General features: G+C 51.3%; 11 protein-coding genes across 11 annotated transcripts; 6 read left to right on the top strand and 5 right to left on the bottom strand.

The window, feature by feature from the left end:
- Positions 1–183: 183 nt before the first annotated feature.
- On the bottom strand, positions 184–1,428 carry AUEXF2481DRAFT_40605 (uncharacterized protein). The gene is made up of 3 exons (XM_013487734.1): positions 700–1,428; positions 490–646; positions 184–435 (listed from the first exon to the last, which is right to left on the bottom strand). Exons 1-3 carry the CDS (start codon positions 1,122–1,124, stop codon positions 256–258), a joined length of 762 nt encoding a protein of 253 aa, XP_013343188.1. The 5' UTR covers positions 1,125–1,428; the 3' UTR covers positions 184–255.
- Positions 1,429–1,966: 538 nt separating this feature from the next.
- Positions 1,967–2,746, top strand: AUEXF2481DRAFT_30046 (uncharacterized protein; the record flags this gene model as incomplete). The annotated part of the gene is made up of 1 exon (XM_013487683.1): positions 1,967–2,746. The coding sequence occupies one exon, from the start codon at positions 1,967–1,969 to the stop codon at positions 2,744–2,746; it is 780 nt and encodes a 259-aa protein (XP_013343137.1).
- A 124-nt stretch (positions 2,747–2,870) lies between these two features.
- Positions 2,871–3,929, bottom strand: AUEXF2481DRAFT_30045 (uncharacterized protein; the record flags this gene model as incomplete). Its single annotated transcript, XM_013487682.1, has 1 exon — positions 2,871–3,929. The coding sequence occupies one exon, from the start codon at positions 3,927–3,929 to the stop codon at positions 2,871–2,873; it is 1,059 nt and encodes a 352-aa protein (XP_013343136.1).
- A 1,064-nt stretch (positions 3,930–4,993) lies between these two features.
- On the bottom strand, positions 4,994–6,997 carry AUEXF2481DRAFT_5562 (uncharacterized protein; the record flags this gene model as incomplete). The annotated part of the gene is made up of 2 exons (XM_013487622.1): positions 4,994–6,788; positions 6,840–6,997. The coding sequence occupies 2 exons, from the start codon at positions 6,995–6,997 to the stop codon at positions 4,994–4,996; spliced, it is 1,953 nt and encodes a 650-aa protein (XP_013343076.1).
- Positions 6,998–9,371: 2,374 nt separating this feature from the next.
- Positions 9,372–11,016, bottom strand: AUEXF2481DRAFT_30042 (uncharacterized protein; the record flags this gene model as incomplete). Its single annotated transcript, XM_013487681.1, has 3 exons — positions 9,372–9,736; positions 9,788–10,678; positions 10,830–11,016. The coding sequence occupies 3 exons, from the start codon at positions 11,014–11,016 to the stop codon at positions 9,372–9,374; spliced, it is 1,443 nt and encodes a 480-aa protein (XP_013343135.1).
- Positions 11,017–14,684: 3,668 nt separating this feature from the next.
- Positions 14,685–15,318, bottom strand: AUEXF2481DRAFT_30041 (uncharacterized protein; the record flags this gene model as incomplete). Its single annotated transcript, XM_013487680.1, has 2 exons — positions 14,685–15,089; positions 15,175–15,318. The coding sequence occupies 2 exons, from the start codon at positions 15,316–15,318 to the stop codon at positions 14,685–14,687; spliced, it is 549 nt and encodes a 182-aa protein (XP_013343134.1).
- A 38-nt stretch (positions 15,319–15,356) lies between these two features.
- AUEXF2481DRAFT_252097 (uncharacterized protein) lies at positions 15,357–17,698 on the top strand. Its single transcript, XM_013487858.1, has 5 exons — positions 15,357–15,734; positions 15,785–15,818; positions 15,865–16,089; positions 16,139–16,302; positions 16,575–17,698. Exons 1-5 carry the CDS (start codon positions 15,699–15,701, stop codon positions 17,496–17,498), a joined length of 1,383 nt encoding a protein of 460 aa, XP_013343312.1. The 5' UTR covers positions 15,357–15,698; the 3' UTR covers positions 17,499–17,698.
- An 884-nt stretch (positions 17,699–18,582) lies between these two features.
- Positions 18,583–19,233, top strand: AUEXF2481DRAFT_5557 (uncharacterized protein; the record flags this gene model as incomplete). Its single annotated transcript, XM_013487621.1, has 1 exon — positions 18,583–19,233. One exon carries the CDS (start codon positions 18,583–18,585, stop codon positions 19,231–19,233), a length of 651 nt encoding a protein of 216 aa, XP_013343075.1.
- A 1,217-nt stretch (positions 19,234–20,450) lies between these two features.
- AUEXF2481DRAFT_251612 (uncharacterized protein) lies at positions 20,451–21,954 on the top strand. Its single transcript, XM_013487857.1, has one exon. The coding sequence runs from the start codon at positions 20,819–20,821 to the stop codon at positions 21,863–21,865; it is 1,047 nt and encodes a 348-aa protein (XP_013343311.1). The 5' UTR covers positions 20,451–20,818; the 3' UTR covers positions 21,866–21,954.
- A 1,125-nt stretch (positions 21,955–23,079) lies between these two features.
- Positions 23,080–24,209, top strand: AUEXF2481DRAFT_89343 (uncharacterized protein; the record flags this gene model as incomplete). The annotated part of the gene is made up of 3 exons (XM_013487836.1): positions 23,080–23,339; positions 23,402–23,537; positions 23,589–24,209. 3 exons carry the CDS (start codon positions 23,080–23,082, stop codon positions 24,096–24,098), a joined length of 906 nt encoding a protein of 301 aa, XP_013343290.1. The 3' UTR covers positions 24,099–24,209.
- A 357-nt stretch (positions 24,210–24,566) lies between these two features.
- Positions 24,567–25,592, top strand: AUEXF2481DRAFT_89342 (uncharacterized protein; the record flags this gene model as incomplete). Its single annotated transcript, XM_013487835.1, has 2 exons — positions 24,567–24,695; positions 24,757–25,592. The coding sequence occupies 2 exons, from the start codon at positions 24,567–24,569 to the stop codon at positions 25,303–25,305; spliced, it is 678 nt and encodes a 225-aa protein (XP_013343289.1). The 3' UTR covers positions 25,306–25,592.
- Positions 25,593–25,999: the final 407 nt, after the last annotated feature.

Genomic DNA, 25,999 nt, shown 5'->3' with positions numbered 1-25,999 from the left:
CGGCATTCTGTTTATCCAAGCTGTGCTTGAAAGCAATCGGCGAAGTCATTGCATTAGAGACCACGCACTCCCTTGCGGTCCACCAGCCGGCCAACAAACAAGGTCAATCAATATGAACCGACAGATAACAAATACAACAGCATCAGTACCGGTGATCTCAGGCTAAGAGCCATAGTAGAGGTATTCAGAGAAACTTGCAATCATGATTCATTAAGTGCTACCGACCTGGCATAGGGACGACCATGCAGTATTGATCTACCAAGCAATATCCTTGCCATCGTACTCCCACATCATATCATCAGTCTTGGCAGCCTTGATGTTGAGGAACTTTCCATTCTTTTCCTTTCCGCTTTCCAAGATCAGTCTCTTGACCTCAGAAACACCTTGCTCGACGCTGAGGTCTGCATCTTTGGAGCCCATGTCCGTTCTCAGCCACTGCAAGGCAGTCAGTATAGGTTCCCAAGACATATTCATCCGTAGTTGACTTACCCCAGGCGATATGGCAGCGATAGTGAATCCTGCGTCGGCATACTGTTGTGCCCATCTCAGAGTTAACATGTTCAGTGCTGTCTTGGAAATGATGTAGGCGTCTGTTGGCATGTCGGCGATGTAGGATGCAAGGGCGAACGAGCCAAGGGCAGAAGAGCTGATCACGCTTGTTAGCTATCAGGTCCAGTAACACCGTCGAGATATACTCACATGTTGAAGACCTTCTTCTGCGTACCCTGTTCGAGCAGAGGTACGAAAGCAGCGGTGACTCTTTGTACGCCGATCACATTGACATCGAGGATCTGAGATAGCTGATCGACTTCCATGCCTTTGATGCCACCAGTGGTGAGACCGTTGATACCTGCGTTGTTGACCAATACATCTAGTCCTTGGCCATCGAGTTTGCCCTTGACGCTCTCCACCGCCTTTTCAAGACTGGCGGTATTGTTGACTGAAGCGGAAATAGGGATAACACGGTCAGAGTGTTTCTGGACGAGTTCCTTGATGGCGTCGATCTCTACATTGCGAGCAACTGCGAAGACCTTGGAGACTTGCGAAGCCGGGAGTTCGAGCAGCTGCTTGACGAGCTCAAGGCCAATGCCTCTGGAAGCGCCAGTGATGAGATATGATGCCATTGTTGGTTTTTTTTTTTGGATTGGAGTGAATTTGGTAGATATCGGGATATTGATGGCTTTCTGAATAAAGGTCCTACAGCATAAATCTTGCCTTCTTATGCTCCTTGCTCTTATCATGAGACCGGACATAGTCTGTAAGCAGATGCGGAGGAAGGAACGCATGGTCTACCCGGCCTCCGACTTGCTTACACATCCCCCTTTGAATGTTTATCAGCATGCCTTGGCCATCTCCGATCCTTTGTGCGCAGTATTATGGACAAAATTGTCGAACATAAACTACAAACAGATTGCCTGGGTTTTCGAAGGAGGATTTCATTCTGCAACCCGTGCATCACCTGATGGTACGGCAGACCTGTTGGTGATCGTCATAGGCTAATTTTCTCCGAGGTTTATGCAAAGTTTGGCGGGGCGAGAAGCGGGCCGCCTGTCTGCCTGGCACTTTCGCACTTTTTGAACCACAACAACACACCAAGTATGAGACAGAGGTACACAGCTGTGCAGACGGCTACTATCCTCTGGTTCAGAGACCTGGATGTTTGGCTCGATTCTGACTTCTGTCATACCCTTGAGCTTCGAATGACAGCCGCGAGTTGTGCCGCGGAGAGGGAGACAACATTAGGCGATCAAAGCTTTGGCAAAATCCTTCTCGTCAATAAACACAAAGCTAGGACGGCAAACTGCATCTTTAGCACAGGCTTTCTTGATTCAAGACGGCTGAGTTCAGCATCATAAGGTGGATGGTTTATTTTGGGATATAGGTGCCAAGTCAGAAGATCGTATCCTGCAAAATATAAAGAGTGTGTTTGTCTCTGTACTCTGGTCCGCTACGTATCACAAACATCATGAAGACATACACTCTCGCTGGCCTTGTTGCCTCTCCTCTCGCTGCCATGGCCGCACCTGCCTGGACCATGGTCGCATTCAACGAGAGCGTACCTGAGATTCACGGCAAAACGATCAATGCCGACAGTGGTCTATTCTGGGTCAACAAGGACGCTGCGGCCGTCTGCCCCGACTACGACCCTCAATGCCCTGCATCTGAAGCGACTATCGTTTCTGGGCCCGTCTATGGAAGTGGTAGTGCTGCCGAGCAACAATACTGGTTCATGGGTATCCTTCAGGAAGGTGGTCAGATGATGGCTCCCGCCGGTCTTGACAACAGCTACGGTGGCCTGCCTCTCAAGTATGCGGCTGTCGGTGCTGAAGAGATTGGTGTCGGTGTCTGGGATACCGCTCGTAACTCTCACCCTGGTCTTGTCCTTGACAATAGCACTGTCGAGACTCTGGGCGCCCCTACCATTCGCTCCCAGGCTACTGTCCGTCCCTACACATGGATGGCCTGCCCCTACCCCGACACCTACCCTCACCCTGCATCTCTCGAGGCAGTCGATCTCAGCAAGCCTTTGAGCATCAAGACCGTCACCTACGAGGACGTCGACTCTTACCCTTACTGCGCACAAATTGAGATCACCCTCCAGCCTTCTACTCTGGCTGCACCTCAATACTACTTCTGCGAGGGTTGTCAATACAGATGCGACAACATCTACGGCAACAGTGTCTGCAAAGCCCAGAAGAAGCCTGCCTGTCTCGAGCCTTTCTGTGGTGCCTACACCACCGAGTAAAAGCTTGCTCCGAAACTGAACATCTCATGATACGACATGGTGGATAGATATTGTCAATAATACTTAGTTTTGTAATGTCAAAAAAAAAAAACAATGCCGTTCATCAATACATGAGATCTCCAGGTCAAGCACTCTTCTCATGCTCAATCAAGTAATCTCCCACCTCCTTCAGGCTCTGCCTCAACCCAGTCCACCCCTCCCCTTTAATCCACTTCAACAACTCTTCCGCCCTACCCTTCTGCTCAATGACCGCAAGATCATCTCCCTCTTCTGGATCCTGCTCCGCAAACTTCCTCTCAGGATACAGCTCTCCCCAAATCCTTAACACCGCGTTCGCATTCTTGGGCTCCGCAAATCCAAAGATACGCTCTTGCTCAACCTCAGGATGAAGCAAGGCAACAACATGCAGTAATGCTGTATCCTGAACAGCGATGAAGTTTTGCGGTGGCAACATACGGCCGACTTGGACGTTTCCATGGAAGAGAGCGATGGTGAGACCGATACTGCTTGGCCATCCTTGATGTTCGACCGAGATAGGAAGCCCGATATTGCCATCCGGCAGCACCGTATTGATGACAAGTCCTCTATCGCTATTCTCCTTTGCCCAAGACCAAACAGCTTGTTCAGCCAAAGTTTTTGAAGCACCATAAGTCGAAATACCTCTATCAGGTGTATAAGGACCAGATGCTTTTGCTCGTTGAACATATTCTTCTGCCCAAGAATCTGCAGTCACCGTGCGAGGGACATTGGCATCGTAAGCGGACGCAGCAACCGCAGAAGACGTGAGCACGAATCTTTCCACCGAAGCTGATTTCGCGGCTGCTTTTAGTGCTGTGGTTGCGAGGTTTACGGCGATGGGGATGACGGCGTTGGGGTCGGGGGAGAAGCTGACATCGCTGGCTACGTGGACCACACCGTGGACATCTTGCATGGCTCTCACCAAGCCCTCTTCATCAGTAAGGTCGGCGAGAAACCACGTCGAGAATTGATCAGCGCCGTATCTCTCGGAAAAAAGGGTAGTGAGCCAGTCAGCGGGTTTTCGGACGACTCCGCGGACTTTGTAGCCACGGCGGAGGAGTTGGTCTACTGTATGGGCGCCTATGTAGCCTGTTACGCCAGTAATGAGGATAAGAGAGCCTGGCTTGAGAGCTACAGAGTCAGGGATTGAAATAGTTGGTGCCATTCTCGATTGCCTCTTGGGAGAGATTGATCTTTATAATAGATATCGAATGTGTTTGTGTGAGGTTGAGTTGTGAGTATGGGACAGTCACCGACTTACCTTGTCTTACATCTTATACCTCGCTTCTATGCACACGATGCCTAGGTGCGTTGGGCGAAGCTACAGCATCAATGTTGATCCTCCGGGGATAGGTTGAACGATTGCCCCGCTAGTGTGGGAATGCTGACATACCCCCATCGGGACTCTATCGACGCGATACGTCACGATTGATCAGCTGAATTTACTTGATCTCGCCTTGCACATCACGACATCTCGTGTGCTTAGTCAGAGTCTGCACCTTTGCCTCGCTGTGGAAGACCGAGAATTCGACGTCCATGTGCTGGAACCGTCTGAAAGCATTTGGATTGACTTTCGCAGCATGTGGAGTGAGCTACTGGAACTATAAGCCAGATTCCTCGCATACACAACATGAATAATCAGAAAACAGATCATGCGACAATCGCCATGTGATCATCATGACGCAAGGAGGAGGTGACAGCTCATGCAAGGGCACTCTCCCCTGCTCCATATAAAACAGCACCCTCTCTACTGATCAACACCAACCAAACTCTTGGACATCCTCTTACTGGGCTCTGGTCGCTCCATTCCATACCTACTGCAACATGTTGAGAGCGAATACCCTAAAGTGCAAGGACGGTGACGGCAAAGAACAACATGACGTCCATGACCCTCAAATTCAACATCGATATCCCGAGGCAAGTATCAAGGGGAAACATTGCGTTCTTGCAGAGCAATAAATCAAGAAACACTTTTCGACGAGAGACGAGATAGTAAAGGCAAAGACGGCAACAGCAAAACATGATACCACGTCCATGACGCTTAAAGTCAAAGTTGTTATCCCACGGTGATTGTAGGGGACAAGACTAATCTTGCGTTCTTGCAAGGTATTGGATTGAGGAATACTTCATAACCTCTCATTGTACGGAGAGGTATATTGCATCAAGTCGAAGGAAATACATCGTGAAGGGGAAGAAATCATGTTTTATGATACGCAAGACTGAGAGGTTCTACTCCTCAGCACCATCTTCTTCATCTTCTTCTTCGTCGTCATCAATAACTTCTACAGCACCGATAACGTCCCATCGATCTCCTTTTGCGCTCTCGCTGACATACTTGACGAACCTCAACACACCTCTATCTCTGAGGACGACAGACAGTGTGTTCCAATTTGCCGGGTTAGAGAAGAGGATACCGTCATCTTCTTCATTGCCAGCTTGGTAAACAGCAGGATCAGCAGCCTTCTTCTTGTGCTTAGCGATACGACGATTTCCAGCGCCTGTCGCTGAAGCAGCATTGGGGGGGATGTCGACGCCGTGGTCAGAGTGTGCGTCGTCGTCATCGTCTTCGTCTTCGTCTTCCTCGTCGCCAGCCATGTAGAGCTCGTAACCACCAACGTTGTCTTCTTCTTCCTCCTTTGTCACTGGGACCTTGGCCTTGCCCTTTTCTTTCTTACCGTTCTTCTCAGCTCCGGCGTCGGCTTCTTCCTCTTCTTCCTCGTCGGCACCCCAGCCTTTGGTCGGTGTGACGTTCAAGCAGTATTCCAACTGTGCCTCGGGCTTGTTGTAGCCTGTTGCGAGTGTGTAGTCCAAGCTCTTGCGGAAACGACGGGCCAAGATGCTACTCTTCGCCAGAGTAAGACCAGTAGCCAGACTCAACCACTTGCGGAAAGCGAGAGAAGGAAGGAATTTGTTGAGAAGCTCGTCGTAAGCGGAAGATGTTACAGTGGCAGAAGGGTCGGCGTGCTTGAAGCGGTAGCGGTGCTTGTAGGGAGGAGTCGCTGTAGCCCAGCCGTCGGTCGCAGGCTCGACTTTGCCATCGTGGGCTTCAATATCTTTGCGTAGACGGGCGCTGAACTTTCTGCTGAGAAAGTTTGCAAGCTGTAGACTTGACTCTTCGGCGAAGAGTTCCGAGAGCTCCTCAACGGTGTCTGGTGTGAGATATTGCGGTGTCATGTACTGAATCAAGAAGTCCATGTCTTTTTCGTCAAACTCGGCTTCCTCTTCCTCGTCTTCTTCGGCTTCTTCTGCCTTGTCGTCGTGGTCGATCCACTGTTCCTTGGGCAGGTCGAACTCGTCGTTCTTGCCCTGCAGCTGTTGCAGAGAACTGCGCTCGGCCAGCTTCTCCTCAAGTCCAGGCTCGAAGCCATCCTCTCCCTCTTGCGGAATGTGGAACCAACCCGAGATGGCCATGCGAATGCGACCACCGTCTTTCTCACTCTCGCCCTCCTTGCGCTTGAAGACCTCCTCGACATCATGGAAACTCTGACCAGGCTGGACCGTGAAGAACGAGAGCTGGTTCCACGCCGGAGGAATCACCTTTGTGAAGTCGTAGTGGGGCACTCTGACCTTGTTGCCATTGCCATCCGTCTTTTCTTCCGTAGGGTACAGACGTAACGCGCCACCCCAGTTGGCCTGCCACGGTGTGTCCGGGTCGGTCAAGTAGAGGATATAGCTGACACGTCTGGTACCAATGACATCGTCATGACACAGCAAGTGACAGCCAGGAGCGTATACATTGACAGCCATATCCGTCTTCTTTCCCGACAGAGGGCCAGCGCCCGAGACCTCCGACACCCATGCGCGGAATTCGGGAGAGTAGAGCGAGTCGCGTAGAGTGAGGAGCGAGGGTAGTAGCTTCAGTGCTGAGGGATCGAGACCGGAGAGGTTGGCAAGGTCGCCAGACTGGTGGATTTTGTAAATGTCCGTCTCCTTGGGTGTGAAGTGGACATTGTCGATGATCTCGCGACGGACCGAACGGAGGAGCTTGTCGTTGATCAGACCAGAGACGACCGTGTGCAAGTACCTGTGAGAGATCAGACCCGACGACCGAGACTAGATGGGCTATGCGACATACGGTCCGCTCTTCGCATAGTCTTCGCGGTATTTTGTGACGACATCCGTGTCAAACAGCTTGGCACCAAAGTTTGCGTGAACCTCGTCTTGCGACTTTGCTGCCTTCTTGGCCGGTCCATTGGAATCGGCTCCATTGCTTTCGTGCTTTCTTTTGCCCATTATGCCGGTGTGGAAGAAAAAGCACCGTGCAAAATGGTAGAAATCGGGCTCAGAAAAAAGTTGGGTTGAAGGGTCCAAGAGCTCGATGATGTGCGTCTCCACACCACCTGAGCGTCACCTGAGTGGACAGGCCATCTCCGTTCTACTTCCGCATCACAGCTCTTGGCTACTGTATGTGCATACTCAGGCCCTTCTACTGTGTTTCGAATAATCGTAACAACTATGTAGAGTAACGGAAGACGTTGTAAAAGAGGCCTCGACGCTTCGAGCGGTGGCTATTTCAGGTACTAAACCAATTACCGACGCTTGGATCGACGAAGAAGCATAAATTCATCAAAGACAAAGGAAAATGAGGGGGGTCCCTCGGTATAGGTCGCTGACTGTAGACAGAAAGAAAAGAGATGCCAATCTCAGCCTCCCAAAGATAACAAGATGCATGTACGCGGTATGCCTCCTTCGACTGCTCCAGCTTACACTATGCACACTGCTCTTTCCTCTGATCTGCTGGGATGGGTCGGTTGATATCATTCATGTCGCAAATATCGAGCATTTGATTTGGGCAGTCGATTCGCATTTAACAACAGTCTTCGGCACATTCGCCTGTTTGGAGTGCGTTAGTCATAAGTTCATCTTCTTGAGGACCCTCAATTGAGACTTACAGCAGTCCGCGCAACATTCGCAACCCTCCTCGCAGACGAAACAACAGCAGAGAACTGCCAAACTGTTGTAGTGTGTTAGATCATGTGTGGTGCTCTGAATTCTAGGTCGGCAAGTCTTACCAGGACGCTAGGCATCCACGGTCCTTCTTCTGTGGTGCTTGCTGCATAGGGGGAGGTCCTTGCTGGTAGCCCATCTACAAGTCGCATTAGCAAGTTGCTCATATATCGGTGATATCAAAGCATACTTGTTGTTGAGGGGGGTAGTACTGGCCCTGAGGAGGGGCTCCGTATTGGCCTTGAGGAGGAGCGCCATATTGACCCTGAGGAGGTCCGTAGTAGCTGTGACTCGGTCAGCGACCATCCAATCCGAAGCGACTTCTCGGTATGACTTACGCCTGTTGAGGCTGCTGAGGTTGCTGAGAATAGTAGTTGGAGGCGGACATTTTCGATGGAATTTGTGTAAGAGTGACGAGGGTCGATGGTAAGTGAAAGTAGTAGGAAGGGCGAGATTATCTGTGGCGCAAAGAAGTCGAACCCCCGTCAGCTTTCGGTCCGCCTGATTTAGATGGTCGTTACGCGTCCCCCAGTCCTCGCTGTACTGGCCAATACGATCTCAAGGGTGCCGCTAGCCGACTCTCCCTTGGCGCCACATTGTTCACCACTCACCTCTGGAATGCTCTGTCTTCGATGCTTGTCGATTCAAAGAGGCGTGAGAAGTCGATCGTGGGTTGGATGCGATTTCTGTATGGAGGGTGATCGTCCTATAGCCCTGCTGACTTTGTCTCGTGCGGAGACGGCTCGAACTGAGATGGGCACTAAGGGTCTGATCTGATGTCACCGACCGCTTGTTTGCAGCTCTGGCTCCGGCTCGAGAAAGCTTGACTTGCTTGTTTGTCTATTTGATCTTGCAGTTTGGCTGGAAGTCGATGGTTCGCGTGGTAGAAGTGATGGTTCGTCGAGACTCGACACTGTGAAGATGCCTCGTCCTATATTTACCGGTCGGCCCTCGCAGACAATACGCATTCGACGAATAAATCACGCGTATACATTGATGAGTACACGTTGAGCCACGATCCCAGCTCAGCCTTTCTAAGCCACATCGACGCTCCTAGACCTCTCGCCGAAACGTCTGACGAAACATGTGCTTCGGACCTGTCAGACACGCTGTTTTCCGACCTCGAGACTCGAGTATCGCACACATTCGGGTCCCGCGGCGGCCGCTCATGCGCGAAACTGTCTCGTTTGCCCACGGCGAGCCAGCTTCGCTCCAAGAACGCATTTGAAGCCTAATCACATTGAATGGAGTACTTGAGAGAATTTCCGAGTGTTTGTCAAAACGGTATCGTAGCTAGAACGAACAAACAGCTGATTAAACCTCCATCTTAATGTCGCGTGTAAGACTGTCGTGAGACGCCGCCCGAATTTGTTGTCCACCGAAATTAACGAATCACACAAAACAAGTGTTTTTCAGAAAACTCCCAGCAACTCCTCCCGATAAGAAAAGAAAAACCAAAGTCTACCTCAGAAGCTTTGTGCGCTTCTCATGCCACCCGTATGTTAGATAAGAATACATCCGGTATGCGTAAAGACTCCTTATGTTATACTCCCAGTGTTGGTGCCAGATGCATCCCTTCCGAAAAGCAATAGACTCCTCGTTACGCCCCATTATTATCATCGTCGTTCGTCTTCGTGTGCATATTGACAGGTACATCATCTCAATGATGCCTGGAAGCGCTACCATATTCTACACCCTGCATTCCTTGGGAAGTGGTACCGGGTGCGTTGTAGTGCTGCGGAGGTGGGGGCCCGACGTTCATAGAAGGCAAGGAGAATTGACGAGATTGTCCATTGGCCTGGGCTTGTGCATTGGCTTGGGACAATTTCGACGTGTATGCACCGTAGATGTGGGGGTTTCCAGGCTCCAGTAGTCTGAGACGTTCCTGCATCACTGCAATCTCTGTCTGGAGATTGTCGACCGTCGATTGCGCTTCACGAGCGTAGTCCGAGGCTTCGCGAAGACGATGAACCTCAGTCAAGAGTCCCCGCTCCTGAGTCTGAGTGTTCTTGATGTACTCGATGGCTGCCGACTTGTCAGTAGGTTACGATGAGATGGATTCGGGATCAGGCTCACCCTTTGTCAGAATCTCCCACTTGGATGCCTTTGCACCACCGTTGGTGGGAACGGCTCTGTTGAGCTCCTCGAAGAGATCCTTCATCTCACTTCTGCGCTTGCGTTCTGCAAGCTTGTGGCTGATGCGCAACTCTGGTGTACGACTGTAGTTGCCACCACCTGGAAGGTTGGCCTCGTTTTGAAGAGCAGATACCCTATGTTGGCTCATGCTGTGGTGGTGGTGAGTCAACGCGTCATCGTCAAATCTTCGCTGGCCATAAGGAAGGCTTTCGTTCTGGGAGAAGATGCTACTTCTGATCGAAGAGGCGGCGTAGCTGTTGGTTCTCGAGATGCTGTGGCGCTGAGAATCCTCGCTGCTCGATTCGCGTCTTGACTCTTCCGCAATCGGGTCGTCGGGGAAGGCCCAGGCATGGCCAGGCGTTGGCTTGGAGGCCATTGGGTCAGGGGCGCCAGGAACTCGAGACGCGCCGACGATAGGCGGGGCAACTCTTGGACCTGTACCGCCGCGAATACTATTGCGGCCACTCAGGGGCGAGAGGGGGTTTCCGTTGTTTGGTCTTCGAAGGCTGGCAGCCAGCGAGACCTGAGACCCATTTTGACTCTCATAGGGGGAAGTGGGATTGTTAAGACCAAGGTTAGAAATCCCAGTGTGGACACGGCTGTCAATACTACTTCTGCGCGAATCCAGTGACTGATGATAGTCGACACTTCCGCGATTGCCCACATCAAATGTCTGGTTAATCGAAGGCAGAATGGTGTTCGATTGTTGCTGATGCTGAGACAGTCTGTTTGATGTCGGTGTGTTGGGTATCGAGTTTCTCGACTGAGGATCTTCTGGGTTGAGCAAGGTTGAGACTTGCAGAGAAGGGTTGTTCATGTACGACTCGACCGCTGGTAGGAGGTTAGTCTTGTACAAGCAGATAAGATGACGCCAACAGCTCCGCCGAAGCTGTAGCTCCAGCCTCCGCATATACGAGAAGCTACAGCTACAGATGGCTTCGAGATCGAGTATGTCAGCATCAGGGGAGCTAAATTTACTTACGTTTCATCTGAGGATGGATTGGAGGCCATGTTCCCGAGTCCCTCGAGGGGAGATGAGAAGGCTGGCGGTTTTGGGGAGAGTATTGGTTGGAGCTCGGCAGACCGTTAGTCAGAGCTGCAATGGATGGCAGCGTCTGTGACGGCGAGGGCTGCTGAGCATGATGGTGTTCGATTTTGGGCTCTGCCATGTTGTCGAGTTTATGCCAGGCGGAAGTCGTATGGCAGGTTCGTGGTCAACGTCGACGCGTGATGAGAAGAAGAATGGGATTCACGAGCGGAAGCAGAACGACAAAAATCAAAAAGTGCTTCTGTGCAGTGGATCCCCGGGTCACCTGCTGTGAGGTAGTTTGAGAGTGACTCCAGTAGCGAGGTCACGAAGCAAAGGCAGATTGTGAAGCTGTCCAGTAGAAAACCTGGAGATCGTAAGTGGTCCGCTCAAATTAACGCTCACGTGCCCCGCCCAGCAGAACAGACGAGTAATTGATGAATGGAATACAAAACAGAAAATGCATACCTTTATGGAAATTCCAGAGGATAAAAGGATGAGGACAGGAGGATAATGAAGAGTCGCGGAGGCGCCAACAACGTGGAGACGTCGATGAGGATCCTCAAAAGCGGATGTGGCTGCAGTGATGGCGTGTGCGCACGCAAAGAGAAAATGTATGCGGCAGTTTAAACGGCGTTGCAATGGGCGTTCATAAAAAGGATGCCAACGCTTGGTTCCGAAACCGATATGATGGTGTTCAACTAGACTGATGCGCTTCTGGAATCCTTCGATGGTTTCTCGGGCGGATTGGAGATATAATGGAGAAATCAAGAAAGGAAACCGCCTCGGTGAAAGGTCTCGAGATTTGGAGACGACTCAGAAGTGCAATTGATTAGCACGGGGCGCTGATCAAAGCTTGAAAGGAAGATTGCAGCAGAAGTGGCAGCAAAGGCATCAGACTCCGGGTGCCGTTTGACAAGAAGAGGCGATTGGATACACGGGGTTCCGTCGTGCTGTCAAATGTATGGCCAGGTGCTGGGATGACTAGAGCGTGGTGTGAGGGGTCGCTGCCTTTGTCCGTCAAGAGCGTGCCTTGCATTCAACGCTGGCCCGATTTGCGCAACGCGCCGAAAGGAAAAGTTGAGTGTTGCGGGAGCTGAAACAATGGGTTTCGAAGTGTGCGAGGAGACGGCACCGTCAAAAGCTGCCGAGTCCAGGTGATTTGATGATATGGAAAGAACGATGGTCAAGTCCTGCAGAGTGGCAAGAGGGAGAAATGGTTCACAGAATTCACGGCGGAGGTGAGCAGGAGTTGTAACGTGTATCGCATGAAAGAAGGGAAACTATGCAGACCTCGGAATGGTCTCTAGGATCGGCAACGAAACTCACAGCACGTGGATCTTGCTCTAGCCCCATCTGCCCTGCGCCCGCAAGAATAGCGGGAACCAAAAGAGCCTGGTGGGTTTTCTTGGGCTCCTAAATCCATTCGGCCGTACACATGTCGAGGCTTCGCTGCCGATGTCTCATCGCCGCGACGTGCACGGGATCTCCGTACATGACAAGACTCGCAATTTGGGAGCGCCTCTAGTTTCCTTAAATCATCATCTCTACGGATAAGTTACATACACAAGTCCTTCCCGGCAATCTCACGAATGTGCATGTCCCATGTACATGTGGGCAGTCGTTGGATGCTGCATGGCAACTCCTCGCGGCATCAGGAAATGAGAGTCTCGAGTGGTGCTGCAGCGGAGATTTTTGTTGCTGACGCTGGTTCTACTGCCTGTCGTCGATCGGACGGCTCTACCTATCCGAAGGCCAAGAAAAGAACAAAGCCTGGAGAACAGGGAGGAGCAAAGCAGCACCTTCAGGCGAGTTCAGAAAGACAATTCGTCCTTCACTCCCAAGCAGTTACCCTTCCCCAGCTGGGTGAGAACGGGGAACCAATCGGCAGGGTTGCGTGACAAGATCTACTTCCGCGTGAGCCGAGTAGATTGAATAGATGAGAAACAGTTCATCAAACAATCGTCTTGCTGCCCGTTGACGGCGTCTGAAAGCATGAATATGCTGCCCGGTTCTGGCCCAACGCACGCCAGGGGTCGCGGATTGAGGAGAGGGAGCGCGATCCACTCTTGTGCGCCTGTATGGTCACGACAGGATGCATTGCAGGCTATCCCTCATCATCCTGGTTGCCGGAAGCAGGAGACAGCGTGTCACAGGCAAAGGAAAAGCGAGCAGTATCAACCAGGCGCCCTGCTGCTGAGCCATTGAAGGCATTTCGCTGAGGCCTCCCCACCTTGCTTGTGTTACAGATACATGGAGATATCTGCGGCGGGCTAATGCACGTCATCTGCAATCCGAGGTTTCTCGGCCAGTCACCGCGTCCCTCATGATTCAGGAGATCATGGGGTGGCCAAAGTCACCAGGGAAACTCGACACCGTGAACGTCTGGGCGCTGAGTCTTTCTCCGATCGCATGTTGCACAACTCTCGCGTGGACCTTCGAGTGGCGCGCCTTGATGAGACCTCGGAGATGGAAACTTGTTGACGTGCAAAAGAGACCCCTCGTAAGTTGGGGAGTTTTGAATGCCAGAAAGCATATGCTTCTTGATCCTTAACCTCGTACGTGATCAACGGTTCGTATATGTCATGATACAAGCGGTCGGCGTTTGGGCAGGATGATCAGCAAACATCGAAAAAGCAAAATCTAGATCAAGGACAACGTGGGCCGCACGCGGCGAAGGGGGGAAGACAAGCCACAAGCCCGAAAACAGGCCCGGTGCGAACGTAAGATCTTCCACTCTTTGCCCAAACCTCTCTTCTTGCTTGTCAGCTCGGCATGGATGAACCCGGATCGGCTTTGTAGCGCCACTAAGCGTTTGTCACCTTTCGAGGTCAAAGTCTTTTCCTACCGGATTCAGAAGGTGGTCAATTTGTCTTAAGACTTTAAGGAACGGCCAAAGCCACACCCGCAACACATGGCTCAGGCTGGCTTGAAGGTTGTCGGTCAAGGCCGGACTCTACTGACGAGACCGGTCTAGTGAGGACAGAACACATGCATATGGTTTACCAAGGATCAGGGCTTCAACGGGCAGATTGGAAAGTAAAAATGTGTGGTGGTTTGGTCATATGGATAAATACAAAGGGCGCCTAGACGACGTTACAGCGGATCGAATGGCTGGAATCACTAGCTCTAGGAAGGAATGATTTAGCTCGCGCGTATTCATCGTTGAGACCACATGGGCGGTCGCAGGAAGTAGATAGCAAGATGGCCGGTACATGTGTCTCTGATGATAAACCCAAGCTTAAGCAGAGTCGTTGAGTCAAGCTGGCAACGGTTCGGCATGATCGGGCAACTTCATGATTCACTCTACGGACGTAAAGCGACAGGGGTCTTTTGTTGCCTTCAAACACGAGGTCTGTTGGGTGGAAATTGGGCGACAGCGTTGATGGGCGACAGCGTTGATGGGCAGCCTTACGGCCAGGCCTTCCACTCACGTTGACAGATAGGTCTTCGGCCAGGCCACGCGTCCATGTGGGCCGAGTCTGGGTGTGTTTTTGATAGTGATACACTGGTTGTTACACAGGTGGGTTCGTGACATGTTCTAGCATGCAGAGAGAGCGTCATTCATGACGGAGCGGGCCGCGACATGAGGTCGGTAATGTCGCATTCGTTTGGGCGAGCAGATGGCGGCGGGATGAGGCCCATGTGGCCAGCAGTTAGCTGAGCGTGGTCTTGTAGGCGTGGGTAGGATGTTAGGCAAGCTGCAGCCAAGACGATGGAGGTGGCATAGTAGGAACGTCTTCGAGGCACGTTGTGTGCAGGCTGAGAGTCAGGCGCGACAGGGGAGGTTCGTAGACGGTGGACAGGTGATCAAGGACGGACGAGGTAGGCGGCCAGAGCTCTGTCGAACTTGTCGACACGGATGGGCATCTCGAGACTGTAGAAGGGGTTCGCCATGACGTAGTCGGCATAGATGTCGTAGCATCTGCGAGCAATCTGATCCGTGTTTGGTTGTTCGGGGCTGGTGAAGACGAGGAACTTTGTGCCGGTGGGGGTTTGAAAACAGGTCAGACGAAAGTGCGATGACTCGAGGGACTGGATGCCGGTGGCATGGTTTGCGCGGTTGCCAGGCGGGGCATGGGAAGGTGCGACTGGGGACAGAGAGCGCGAGATGGCGTGGATGCCGTGAAAGGTGCCGGCCAGGATGAGATAGTCGTTTGAGCTGAGCTGTTGGAGACCCGGCGCAAAGTTGCGGTTGTAGATGAGTCCTCCGGCCTTGTTGATGACGAGCAATGCGAAGACAACCCTGGACACACATGTCAATCGCACATCAGGACTCGCGCGTTCGGGGTACACTTACATGGTGATTGCGCTCAAGTTCAGCAGTCGAGCTCAAGCTGTCTTGCTGCCGCTGCGTTTGCGAATTGGAGAGCGACCGGGGCGAGACAGCCGTGTCACCGTGTGTGGAGAAGTCGGCCAACGACGCCGTCAAGCCGCCCTGCATTGCCAACCTCGATGTTATAGTAACACATGAATCGCTTCACTAGATTCTTTCACTCTGTACTTTCGTCCCAGCTGTAGTGCAGAAGCAGTCGAGACCAAGACGAGCGTGTGAGACGGCTATATCTACTCCATCTCACTCTCACTCACACGTGTGTTTGGCTGAGCAAGCGCCGTACCTGCCCCGCGCCTCTATTAGCTTGCAGTAATCATCGCACCACCAACCAACGATTCTTTCACTTCGCACCATCATTGTGACTTCTCATCACTCATCCTCTCTTGGCACTTCAACCCTGCCATCTGATATGCCCTCTCGCTGATGATCCTTGTCTGACCCTCACCACTTGATCAGAAGTTCACTCGCTTCACCACATCTCACTCAAAATGGTGAACAACTCATCAACTATACGCGTCTTGAGGGCAAGTATACAGGTACCTGTTTCCTCTCAGATGTCTAATCCGTTGCTTAGGAAATCAAAGAACTCCAGACCGGCTCTGACTTGTGTATGTTAGCTTCGTTTTACGAGCATGCCCGAGCTGACTGTGTTAGCTCTCGCTGTCGCCTACTTGGAGAACGATGTCCGCACCATACGCTGTCTTATCGTCGGTCCTTCCGACACACCTTACGAATTCGGTTTTTACGAGTTCAAGGTCAGAGTCGGTCCTGCATACCCCGTGCAACCACCAAAGGTGCGATGCCTGACGACTAACGGCGGTCGCTGTCGCTACAACCCGAACATCTACGCTTCAGGCAAAGTGTGCCTTAGTATACTTGGTAATACCTATCCTCGCCCGCCCTTTGTTACTAGTACTGACTCTCTCAGGCACGTGGCGTGGTGAGCCAGGCGAACAATGGAGTACTGCCCAAGGGCTAGAAAGTGTTCTCATCAGCATTCAAAGCTTGATGAGCTCGAATCCCTATGAAAACGAGCCAGGTTTCGAAAACACACAACTCACAGAGGCCGAGGCCCAAGAATATGCACAAAAGGTTAGTTGCGTCTTCCCATGCCTATTGATTCCTCGCGCGCCTTCGATACCGATCGTTGTTGCGTTGTTCACGTGCCTCTTCGAGTCGGCCAGGGATTATGCAAGGCGACTGGAAATCCTCGTTTTCTCCCAGTCCCGGTTTCCTCGTGTGCTATACCATGTCTCTTCCTGTCTCGATGGAAGCAGAGCAACAACAAGCCGTAGCAAGGCACAGTGACCTTGTCTATCGGAGATACTGACCGGGGGACATGCAATGCTGACCATGTGCCACAGGTTCGCCATGAGAGCCTGAGAATTACGGTACTCCAACGACTCGAGACGATACTCGACATCTCCGACGTTGACCACAGGACTCCTGCTACGGCCCCAGATACCCCACCTCCTGAGATCGACGAGGAAGGTATCACGGAATACGATGCTGCTGCCGCCGAGAGAGACGAGAGCATCGAAGCCAACTTCCATCCGTTCACCGATCTTTACAAGCGCCGCTTTCTCTGGTACTACGACGCTTATGTCAAATCAATCGACGACGCTTCGACGAAGGTCAAGGACGGCGAAAACTTCAAGATGACGCCATTCGAGTACGGTGCTAACGAAATGCGCGGCAAATATGCCTATGCTTCTCTCAAGACTCGCCTCCAACGTATCTGGGGTTGTCTCGAGGCAGAAAAGGATGTTTGGGCACGCGAGGGCAAGAAGACACTCGCCAATGAACACGGCACGGCTATGAACCTCCAGCATCAGTTCGACTCGCTCCACAAGCACTACACTCAGAGCAACGGCCCATCTGTTGAGCTCAGCCTCGTCGACGCGAATCCCTTCCTATGGACTCTCACTTTCTTCGGACCTTCGGAGACAGATCTATACGGTGCAACTATCAACGTCCGCCTGCACTTCCCTTTCGAGTTCCCGGAACAACAACCACGAGTCACCGTCCTCACACCACTCTTCCACCATCGCGTCAGCGCCTCTACAAAAGCTTTATGCTACTTCCCAGCCAAGCTCTACAGTGTGCAAAATCACATCGAGAGTATCATGACCGCTATCATCGAAGAAAATCCATCTTACGACCCGCGAGCAATGGTCAATCCTGCCGCATCAGTCTTGCTCTGGGGTGATGAAGCTGGTAAGAAACTGTACAGGCGCAAACTTCGCAGAAGCGTACAAGACGCCATGGAATCTTGCGACGAGTTTTAGGTTGCAAATAGAGACTGACGAGATTCTGGACATGGGACATGGGACATGGGACGTGGCGTTTCACAAAATCTGGTATACCCCCTGGTTCATAGCGACGGCGTTCTCGGGTCGGAAGATATATACTTCTCGGTAAGGCTTTTCTAAAAAGACCCTTTTTCAACATGCTTTACTGTCGAAAGAAATACAACAATAATTTCTCGTTTTTGGCTCCCCACGCAAAGGTTGGCTGACCCGGTGGACATTGTGTCCTAATCAAGAGATACGGAAAAGTGCACAACACCCACACATGGCGAGTGATCTGCTCAAAATGATCATGAACCAATGATAAGGTCATCTGAAAGGCACAGATACGGTTGAATAATCATGAAGGCAAGTCCTTCGTGCTCAAAGGCCATCGTCATGTCTCGTCATACATGCCGCAGGGACAACCCTGACATGGATCCAGATGTCTCACTTCCACCGTCCATTGCATCTTCATGTCAGCAACATGTTACACCATCTCATTGACCCAACAACGAGTCCAGAGGGTCATAGAGAACCTGGTTTTCTACCCGTCTGCAGTTTGCCAAACATGTCGCACCGAAAAGCACTCCTTGCTGCAAGACAGAAAGGAGATGGCTGGGTCAGAGCACGGACGTGAGACAGAACGAGGTGGACTGGTGACGTGCGCCATGCATGACATTTGCTTCCAACGACAGCTCCTTCTTTTGTAACGGTCTCGAGTTGCTTGGACTGTGTTGATGGGATACCCCGGCGCGTATAGGTGGTGTCGCACTAGGTGGGCTGCCCTTGCGCGCGGGTCGTTGCTAGGCCCGGCGTGGGTGCGCGCTTCGAGAGGAAAGACTGAAACCATGTTGTGACTCGGTTTGAGGGTGTCTTTGTGTCTCGCTGGGTCTGAGTGTCGCCTCGGTGGGACAGTCCAGAGTCGAGATGGAAAGGTTTGCTGGTCGCAGGTCTTGACTTGATCGGTCTGATTTCGTAGACCCTTTGATGTTCTGGTATCCTTGTTGCTTTCCCATCTTCCTCTCTTGCTTGTATTCTGCTTGCTCGTCCGTCAGTTTTCTTCATGCCAGTGCACATCAAGATGAGACTCAAAGCATTCTTCGTCATCTTTTCATTGGGCCTTCCAGTCTACATGGCCGCACCTGTTCCTCCTTGTAACGTGGCACGCCTCACGAGCGCAGACATCATCGCCATGGCGCCAAAAGCGTCATCTTGTGCCGCAGCACCTTTCCCCTCCGAGTGCGCGACAGCCACGGACGCTGCACCCTGGGTCAACATGGCCTACCACCTCTTCGACATACACGCTTTTGGCACGCAGGCCGCGTTGTTGTCGCTCATGCTTTATGAGTCCGGCTCTTTCAAGTACGACATCAATCACTACCCTGGTGTACCCGGTCAGGGTACTCGCAATATGCAGACCCCGGTATTCAATCTCAAGTATGCTCGATGGCTGGCTGCGAATGTAACGGACTCGGGTATATCGATGCAACAGGTGGAGGATGCAGAGACAGAGGGACCAGTACAAGTACTGGCGCTTGTCAATGGCGATCGCTGGAGTTTCGCTTCGGCGGCATGGTTTCTGGCGACACAGTGTGATGAGGTGATCAGACTGGGGCTGGCCGCTTACACGGAGCAAGGATGGAATACGTATTTGACTGAGTGTGTTGGTACAACGGTCACAGATGACCGGACATCAATCTGGAAGAAGACCATCGCGTTAGAGAAGTGGTAGAAGTATCGTCGTGCAGTATTGACTTTGAATCTCCACAGGCTTCTTGTGTTTCTTCGAGACGCACATGTTGAGCTGGACAGTATAAGTAGCTATCAGACGAGTACATTGTGCTTGTCGCGTGGCAAGAAACAGTCACAATGCTCGTCTCGGCCGTGTCGAGGGGGAGGCGCGATCGAAGATGACGAGGAACAATTGAGCATCGTTCCCTCGACCAAGATCTAGCCACTCCACGTAGGCCCCTTCCAAACTTCACCAAACAATACATGAGATACGAGCCGCAATACTTCTTTCGCCTTGACATGGTTCTTTAAAGATCGTCGTGTGATACTCATGTCTGGATTAAATACCCCATGGAAGCATATGAAAGCACGTACAAGTCACAATCCGTATCTTGTTGCTCCAAGGATGTTATGATTGTGCGTCTCCCAATGCGATTTGCAAGCTAAATTATCGCATAAGGAAGTCAAAAGAACCGAATCGTCCATTTTGAGGCATGTTTCAAAAACCCAACCCCTTTTTTCTTTTATATCTCGTAGAGTCATATTCCGCTAGCGGCTCCCAACATTGGCAGTCACAATCATAACGGCTTAGCCGTGCCATGGATTCCGAGCGATGTGACTCTTCTTGTATCGTGCAAACATGGTTGAAAGGCCAATGCTGCTTCTAGATCCGCTTGTACTGAAGCCTAAGCGGTTTCGGGCTTCGTCTGGAGATGACATATCATAGGAGCATGATTTGTGGCACGCGAGGAGCGGTAATTTACAAGACTTCTTCCAGTTCACATGTAAGCGATTGAGGTCGTTGCTGCTCAATTTGTGTATCTGAAGGTGCTGAGCTGCTGTCGTCATCGCCGCTGTAATGGAGGGAGTTTGCTCGGCAAGCTCAGGCAGAACTTATGGAGTGGTACGGGCTGATATCAGGTGTTCAACCAGAACAACAGACATATCAGAATGATAACTCTGCCGCCGGTTCTACTCGTGATTGTAGAAATTACTCGTCCATTGAACTGCGCTGTGTGAACGAGATCGCGGTGCAAGTCATGATACGTAGTCGTAGACTGGGTTCCCTGGTATGAACGCCGTTTCCGTTATTGGCATTCATATGCTCCCGCAACCTCAGCAAGCTCTGCGCAAGATCAGTGAGCCCAAACACACCTCAGCCCCCTTCTCCGCGGTCCAGATTGTGTTGGCAGCTAGCTTGAGGGGGTTTCGAGTGTTTTCAGAACCGTAAGTGCGATATGTTTCTACGGAACGGCTTCGCATTCGTCCAATTCTGGTGTCGACAGCGTGTTCTTGCACTAGATGCGCACATGCTATGACTCTGCTGAGCAGATATGCATCGAAACAGTCATGTGATTTCTGAAGAGGCGCGAGGGTATAGATTCGCCTACCTGATACTCCTGTACCGACTCTTCTTCCATCCTGTCAACTTCTGATCAAGTTCTGTATTAGTCGTAAGCTATCCCGACTTTCCGCAATCTCCTGCAATAAAAGCAACGCAGCGTCAACTTACTATCGAAACTTGCCCCTGCCACCAATCAACCTAGACTCCTGATCAAAGGCTGTCGTAAGGCACCGACACAAGCATGATGTCTGATCACTCCACCGAGAAGAGCGAGATGAGACCCTGCACCATCAAGGAGGTTACCCCTGCAGACTCCACCACCATCACCACCACCACCAACAAGCAGTCCAAGAAAGGTCAGAAGAAGCGCGCGCGTGACGACAGCGCAAACCAAGAGTCAAGCCCTGCAAAGAAAATAAAGCCTTCCAGGAAATCAGAGACGAGCTCTGCAAAGAAGATCAAGCCTGGACCAGTTTGTTACATGAAGGCTGGCAGACACGAGTTCATAATCAAGGACGCCGAGCTCAAAAAGTCACACACCCTGCACCTGCTCGTCAACTCTGACGAACGGCTCGATTCTGACGAGGAAGTGGAGGATATCTACAGAATCTCCGCAATCCATGGAAAGCCGGCAGCAGAGCTTAACCTGGCCAGACACTCCGAGGCGACAGCACATGTAGCCTGGCTCTTTCTTCGAAACGGAAACGAGCCCGATCTCAAACAGTATCGGGGAAAGTGGGATGTCGGCGAGGAGCTCAGAAGTTTGCTCCAGATATTCCCAGATGCTGGAGCTCTGCTGGCTGCAGCACAACTTTTTGATCTCGGCATGGGCTTGCGTTCCAAAGAGCTTCAAAAAGCCGCATTTTCGTGGTACCAGGAGACACGGGCTACTACTTGGAGTTCAGTCTTCGCAAAACCAGGTTTGGGCGTATGGGTCTCCACGAGATGGCCAGAGAAACAGCAGAAATACGATCAATATGTCGCATGGCTCAGAATACTCAAGGAAAACGATCCTGAATTTATACGAGTGTGCTCGGAGATGGCCAAAGCAGTCGAAGACGACCATGCTGGATTATGCGCCGACCTCACCGAGCTGAAGCAATTGGAGCCTGCATCGTACTACAACTATTGGATGAGCGATCAGTCTTCGTCAGCGCGTACGGATTCCGGAGCGAAAAGCAACGTAGGTTCTCCCGAAGCCTCGGACACGGAGGAAAGCGAGGTCCCATCAGACGATGAGGGCAAAGTTCCATCGGAGGATGAGAGCGAAGAGTCAGAAGAGGAATGAGAGAAGTTCATCTGGACAGACAGAACAACATATTCAGTTTGTCCTCGTTCGGTGGGATCTATCAGCACATACTGAGAGTGTGAAGCTTGAAAGCACAGCTAGAATCTCGTGAGTCATTAGAGAGGCCAGAATGGGGATGGCAAGATAGACTGCGGAGGACCATTGATCTGAGAGTTGTTAATGTGTGGGACCGTCCCGATCTGCATGGATGAAGTAAAGCATTGTTTGATTGCTCTGATCAGTTTGGTCGAACTTTTGTTCATGAATGATATTGCTGTTTTCTGCCAAGATAATCCACTTGTCAAAGATCGATATGGTTCGTGCCCTGTTACTGAATAGTCTGTATACGGACCTGAAAGTCTCGTGACTTCTGTCTGGGCTGTCATGCTGGAGTGAAGGACTCTTGAAAACGTGTAACCCAGCAAGCATTGCATCGGCTTTCCCAATAGCCTGTTACGCATAGTATTATCACAAGCGCAGAACTTATGTCAAAAACAAGCATATCCAACGATCTTCGGGATAAGAAGCAGCTTGATATCGTGATGATAATGAACAATTTTTGTCTCGATCAAGCAATATACAAGTCAGAGATGACATTTCTTGAAATGCTCGCGTTCGTGCTCGGCGTCAGCCCGAGATTTCTCCGGTGCGCATGACGCTCACAGCTCTGCACTCTTCACTCTTCACTCTGATACTTCTTTCTTCTTTCTCCGTCGGTAGTCGAGAAACACCATGTCTAGCTTTGAATTGACAACAAAGGAACGACGCGAGGTCTATCCGCTATAATCACAACGTAGTACATACAAGATCAGTCCATGAGATCTATTGCTCTTGCTCTCGCAGCCAAATGTACCATCTCGTGTGCTGGTGTCCAAAGTCTTTTCTTGAGACCAGCAAGATGTTTTGCAGTCATGCCCGACATGAAGTATTATAGATTATGTGGTAAGCAGTCTGAAAGATACATCTAGTCAACGGTTTGTCTCGTGCGATATAAATATTCGGTTTCCATTGTCACCCTTCTCTGGGCCGAAGTGGAAAGATTGGGGAGAAGAAAAGGTAAGTGAAGCAAGTGAAGAAGATCTCACAAATTTGCCTCTTCGTTCACTTGGTCAGCCTCCGTTACAGATGTAGCGTCGTGCCGATGAGTCGAGCGTCGTCGGAACCGGCGCCGTCGACCTTCGTTTACACACCAACATCCTATCGGCGCGACGACCATGGGAATCTTGAACAGACTCAGCGACAAGATCGCAGGCAGACCCTCGTCTAGCCGTCCTTCCAGCGACACCGCCCATCTCTTATCAACTCTAGCACTCGCCGACGCCAACGGTCCTGCTACCCAGCACGCTTCCTTGCCCTACGGCTTTGAGTGGTCACCGGTTCCCCTGGATCCAGGGATGACCTGGATGTTGTCCATGAACACTATCGCCCAGATAGACGAGTACAAGAAGACTACAGGTCTGACTCTGCTCCAGAGGTAAGTTCTTCGATAATCCACCCGTACGTACCTTGGGAACAGTCGACTGACACATCTGCCAGGATGTGGGAAAAACGCAAGCTCGGCCACATTGACTTCAATATCAGGTGCGGCGAGTGGCAGTGGGGTGTTCACAAGGAAGTGTTGGCTGCGAGCAGCAAGTACTTCGAGGAGACCTTCGCTGCGTCGCAACACAAGGTATGCAAAACATCGTGCACTTACATGGAATGCAGTCATTGACAAGTACAGGGTACCTACCTGACCATGATCGAGCTCCAACGCTGTGATACAGCCACCGCCGGTCGTCCCGACTGTTACAACCCGAAGTACGTTGAAGAATTCATCCACTTCCTCTACAACTTCACCATCACCCCAGGTGTTAGAGAGATGCCTGAGTACGAGCGTCTCTGCACCCTTGCCAAGTTGCACCGCACCGCCACGCAGTTCCGTGCTCCAGACGTGATCGACGCCTTGACGAGCATCATTGACGACTGCCTTCCCAAATTCAACGAGAATGACGGCCTTAGACAGCAAATCGGTGGCCCTACCCTTGTAGACTTCGCTCGGGTCTGTCGCTGGGTCTTCGGCCAGCCAGAGTTCCCTGGGCTCGTTTGGAAGTTGCAGCTGCACCTCGTCAGCTACTTGAAGGAGAATGTCGCTTCTCTGGTCCAGTCGAGAGAAATGTGTGAGATGCTGCGTGAGTGCATCTTCAAGGAGTTGGACAAGGAAGATCTGAAGCAGCAGTCTGCTTCCAAGTAGTACCTCTCTTTGAGGATGGAATGGGCAAAGAGGGTCTTTGGGTGACTTATGCGGCTTCAAAGGATGCTATCAGCATCAAAAGTTCAACATAACAATCCGTCGCAAGGTTAGAAGTGAGTAGCATTATCTCACTCATTCGATATTTCACTTCCAGTCGTCACAAAACCCACCTCTTCGTCTTTGCTCCCCCTCTCTCTGTCCTTCTTTTACGGTAATACCTCTGACTCCCCAACTCTTCCTCGCCACATCGACCTTACGGTGGTCATACAGAGCCATCATGGCCCACTCACCGCTCTCTTCGCATTGCATCCCGCCAGAAGTCCCAGCCTGAGATCGTGCTGACAAGGCAGCGAATGGCATGTCATCATGGGACGACAATTCTTTCAAGTCTCGCATTGGCGGATCAATTCTCCAGGAGTCAGCTTCCCATTGCCATTGTTGCTTCCCCTCACTCATACAAAACACAGGATGTGGAAAGAGCGCGACCATGCCGATTTCGAGATATGTTGCGGTGATGAGAAGTTCAAGGTTCACATAGCTATTCTCCGTGCCAATTCTGACGTACTGGCCAAAACATGCGACGACCACTCATTTGAGGTGCGCATATCAGTTTCCCGTCCTGCTCTTGAAACCTGCCTGGCCAAGAAAAAAAAAACAGGAAGCGCAATCCAGTGTTTCAGAGCTTGAGGTACACCCTTACAAAGGCGAAATTGACAATCTCGGCGATGAAGACGATCCCGAGGTTGTAGGAGAGATGATCCACTACTTCTATCACCTTGACTTATCCCCCAAAGCTGGCGTGGTCTCACCATGGGATACTGAGCCTCATGCCGAGCCTTCTCTGGTCTATCTCGCCAGGATCTATGTGCTCGCAGAGAAGTGGTTCATCGAAGGACTCAAAGCCAAGGTCATATCCGCCTTCAAGGAAAGTCTTTGGCGCCAGATAAGTCACCCCGAGCTGATTGAGGCTTGTCTTATCATCTACAAAAAGACCACAGAACCTGCTGACGAAAGAGGTCTGAAAGCTGCGGTCGCGAAGTCTTTGGCCAACGGCTTGGAGGATTTCAATAAGTGCAAGCAGTTCGAGGAACTGCGCCAGGAGTTTCTCGAACTGGCTGTTCGTGTCTTGAAGGAGATTCCCAAGCCTCGTGCTTTGTGTCCTGGAGAATGCAGCCATTGTGGTAGGGGCGCACAATTGGGCTGGTAGCCTGACCAGGCCTAGCCTGAATCAGCCTTACAGAAGCTTGAAATGGACTTGAAATTTAACACTCGCGCATCAAGTATGGAGTTACCACTAGGGATATCAATGTCAGTTGCCAAAGTTCTGCAACCGACAAGCCCCACGTTCAGTACACTAGAGCTCGACCTCCAAGAAGATCGTGGTGGTTGATCAACTATTGCCTTAAGCAAGTACATGCAGTATCACCTTGAAATTGACTCCAACTTTCTGTTCAAGCCAACGTCTGCGAGCTTCTGGAGATTTGTTCATCTTTCGTCATGCAAAAGTGACATGTCATGATCAGAAGAGATAGCGACATACAATCAAAGACGCTCATGACGGCTCGTGCTGTACACCAGATGAGAAGCGAGCTCAGGCAACGCGACATTTCGTCTGGCTCGTTCTGGTCCTGATTCATCTAAGAGCTCTCCGCGCCAGACATCACTCGGGCTGTGCGTCCTATTTCACCATCATGGTCGACAAACACAGATACCAGCACGCCTTCAATCATGACATCGTACCACTGTTATGCACCGAACCAGAACAGTCGCAAGAATAATCTCAATGAAACGCAGACAGAGCTGTCCGCCAACGAATTGTTCGAGATTCAAGGCCTGCAGCTCGTTCTGGCAAAAGTCCTAGCAGATATGAACGCTCGGAGGTGCTTTGCTACGGATGCGCG

The sequence above is a fragment of the Aureobasidium subglaciale genome, assembly GCF_000721755.1.
Source record: "Aureobasidium subglaciale EXF-2481 unplaced genomic scaffold scaffold_12, whole genome shotgun sequence".
In the NCBI taxonomy this organism is placed as follows: Eukaryota; Fungi; Ascomycota; class Dothideomycetes; order Dothideales; family Saccotheciaceae; genus Aureobasidium; species Aureobasidium subglaciale.
This window is presented reverse-complemented; position numbering and strand designations above follow the sequence as displayed.

Coding starts and splice junctions, on each gene's coding strand:
- AUEXF2481DRAFT_251612 (XM_013487857.1), top strand. CDS start 20,819: ATGATGTCTGATCACTCCACCGAGAAGAGCGAGATGAGACCCTGCACC.
- AUEXF2481DRAFT_40605 (XM_013487734.1), bottom strand. CDS start 1,124: ATGGCATCATATCTCATCACTGGCGCTTCCAGAGGCATTGGCCTTGAG. Junction 647..699: donor CAGAAGAAGGTCTTCAACAT/GTGAGTATATCT, acceptor AAGCGTGATCAG/CTCTTCTGCCCTTGGCTCGT. Junction 436..489: donor TCGCTGCCATATCGCCTGGG/GTAAGTCAACTA, acceptor ACTGCCTTGCAG/TGGCTGAGAACGGACATGGG.
- AUEXF2481DRAFT_252097 (XM_013487858.1), top strand. CDS start 15,699: ATGGTGAACAACTCATCAACTATACGCGTCTTGAGG. Junction 15,735..15,784: donor CAACTATACGCGTCTTGAGG/GCAAGTATACAG, acceptor TCCGTTGCTTAG/GAAATCAAAGAACTCCAGAC. Junction 16,303..16,574: donor CCCAAGAATATGCACAAAAG/GTTAGTTGCGTC, acceptor CATGTGCCACAG/GTTCGCCATGAGAGCCTGAG.